This window comes from Otolemur garnettii, unplaced genomic scaffold (assembly GCF_000181295.1).
Source record: "Otolemur garnettii isolate 467f Iridium unplaced genomic scaffold, OtoGar3 scaffold00070, whole genome shotgun sequence".
NCBI lineage: Eukaryota > Metazoa > Chordata > Mammalia > Primates > Galagidae > Otolemur > Otolemur garnettii.
In genome coordinates, this window is record NW_003852465.1 from 9,837,822 (window position 1) to 9,840,557 (window position 2,736).

Sequence of the window (2,736 nt, forward strand, 5' to 3'; positions counted from 1 at the left end):
AAAAAAAAAATGCTTGCAGGCAGGGTGATTCAAGCCTCTAGCATTTTCCCAGCCTTCGTGAATTTCCAGGGCTGAACTTGGGTCTTCTGGAGGGTTATCCAGGGAAGACCCAATCAAGGAATATGGGCTTCTCCTCTTGTTCTTGGATTTACAACTATGTGCTCCAGGGCTATCCTGGGACTTCCTGCACCCTTCCCTGTGATCTGTTTCCTTCCCTGTGACCTGGTCCCTGCTGGTTGATTTCACCTTACCCTGCACACCCAAGTCTAGGAGGTGGATATTTTGTGCTAATCTGTCAGCAAACCCAGATTGTCCAGTATCCCAGGACCCCCTGAGGAACCACAGCTAGAATCTTACTCAAACCTGGGATCAGTCCCCAGCCTCCATGTCAGACCCAATAGAAAGGTGATTCCTTCATCTCAGGGACTACCTCCTACCTCTTGAGCCCGAGTAATCTGGGCAGTCTCAATCCTCGAGATGATGGATTTCACTGAGTCAGGAGTCACCAACACTGGGGGGTCATCCTTCTCCATTTTGAATCACTCTGTCAGTCATAAGATGTCCCGTGTCTCCGGTCCACAGGCCTGCACACACGACCTTTGTTGCTTTGAAAGTTAAGGGCCCCAGGGTGGTTCCTGGGTACCCGCTGCTCAGCCACAGTTCCTCCGGTAACTGCCAAACACTGGGTTCCAACTGACCTTCATTTCCCCAGTGACATCTTCAGTTTGATTAGAGAAATTAGAAGATTAGATTCTCTATCAGAGAGAGTCATCTCTCTGCCTGGTTATCTAACTTTTTATCCATTACATAATTATATTTACTTGACCTGTTGTTTTTAAACATTATTATTATATGAGGCCAAGCCAGGAGGATCACTGGAGGCCAGAAATTTGAGACCAGCCTAGGTAATGTAGCAAGACCCCATCCTTAAAAAAATTTAAAAATTAGCTAGGCATAGTCATGAACACCCATAGTCCTGGCTACCCAGGAGGCTGAAGCAGGAGGAACACTTGAGCACAGGAGTTGGAGGTTGTAGAGCTATGATCATGCCATTATACTCCAGCCTGGGAGACAGAGAGAGACCCCGTATCAAATTTTAAAAAATTGAAATTGCTGGGCAGGGTAGCTCACACCTGTAATACCTGTAATCCCAGTACTTGGAAGCCTGAGGCAAGAGAATCTCTTAAACCCAAGAGTTTGAGGTTGCTGTGAGCTAAGATGCTATGGCACTCTACCAAGGGTGACCAAGTGACATTCTGTCTCAAAAAAAAAAATTTAAATTTTAAATGTTATTTTCCCAAATTAAGCATTAGTGGCTAATAATAAGAAAAAGCAATTGGAAAAAGTTGCTTTCCCAAAGAGAACTTTTGACATTTTTAGAAATTAGAGCCAATCAATAATTAAATGGAAATGTGTTTCTATTTGCCCTGAGGATCCAGGCTCAATCAGCACTTCCATGTAGTTAGTCATGGCAAGAGACTTTTCTTTTTTTGAGACACAGTCTCAATCGGTCACCCAGGCTAGAGTGCTATGGTGTCAGCGTAGCTCATAGCAACCTCAAACTCCTGGGTTTGAATGATTCTCCTTCCTCAGCCTCCTGAATAGCTGGGACTGTAGGCACCCACCACATCGCCCAGCTAATTTTTCTTTTTCTTTTCTTTTCTTTTTTTTTTTTTTTGAGACAAAGCCTCAAGCTGTTGCCCTGGGTAGAATGCCCGGCGTCACAGCTCACAGCAACCTCTAACTCTTGGACTTAAGTGATTCTCTTGTCTCAGCCTCCCAAGTAGCTGGGACTACAGACACCTGCCACAACGCCCGGCTATTTTTTGGTTGTAGTTGTCATTGTTTGGCAGGCCTGGGCTGGATTTGAACCCCCCAGCTCTGGTGTATGTGGCTGGTGCCTTAGCTGTTTGAGCTATAGGTGCCAAGCCTAATTTTTCTATTTTTAGTAGAGATAGAGTCTCACTCTTGCCCAGGCTGGTCTCGAACCCCTAAGCTCAAGGGATCCTCCTGCCTTAGCCTTCTAGAGTGCCAGGATTATAGGCATAAACCACTATGCCCAATCTCTTCCTCCTTTCTCTTTGGTAACTATTTTCTATTCTCCTACCCTTTTCCTCTGGGGTTGAAATGAACCCTCTTCCATACATTAGTTTTTCCCTTTTTTTTTTCTTTTTTGAGACAGAGTCTCACTTTGTTGCCCTCAGTAGAGTACTGTAGCATCACAGCTCACAGCAACCTCAAACTCCTGGGCTCCTCAGCCTCCCAAGTAGCTGGGATGACAGGCACCCACCAAAATGCCCAGCTATTTTTTGGTTGCAGTTGTCATTGTTGTTTGATGGCACGGGCTAGATTTGACCCCGACAGCTCCAATGTATGCAGCTGGCACCCTAGCCACTGAGCTACAGGTGCCGAGCCCAGACATCAGTTTTTCTATGCCCCTCTCCCATGGGCAGCTTCATGGCCAGCTGCAACAACTTCACCACAATTTGAAGGCCACACTCAGGTGATCACTAGCCCAGAAGAGATGTTTACAAACTTTAAAAAAAACCAGCTGATCCCCAAAAGCAAAGTTTTATGCAGAACTGCATTATCTAACAAATAAATACAGTATTTTATTGGTATACTATATTATACCAGTATTATGTTTATATTATAAGTATATTATATTATACTTATAAGTTTAACTTCATAACATCTTTTGTTTTATAAGTAATTTAATATGGTTTTTTTTTTTTT

General features: G+C 44.0%; 1 protein-coding gene across 1 annotated transcript in view; it reads right to left on the minus strand.

Moving 5' to 3' along the window:
• FAM186B (family with sequence similarity 186 member B) overlaps positions 1 to 533 on the minus strand; it is a 27,419-nt gene extending 26,886 nt beyond the window's left edge. Inside the window, 1 exon segment of the mRNA XM_003793648.3 lies at positions 438 to 533. Coding sequence (XP_003793696.2) covers positions 438 to 533 — 96 coding nt within the window.
• Between the last annotated feature and the right edge of the window lie 2,203 nt (positions 534 to 2,736).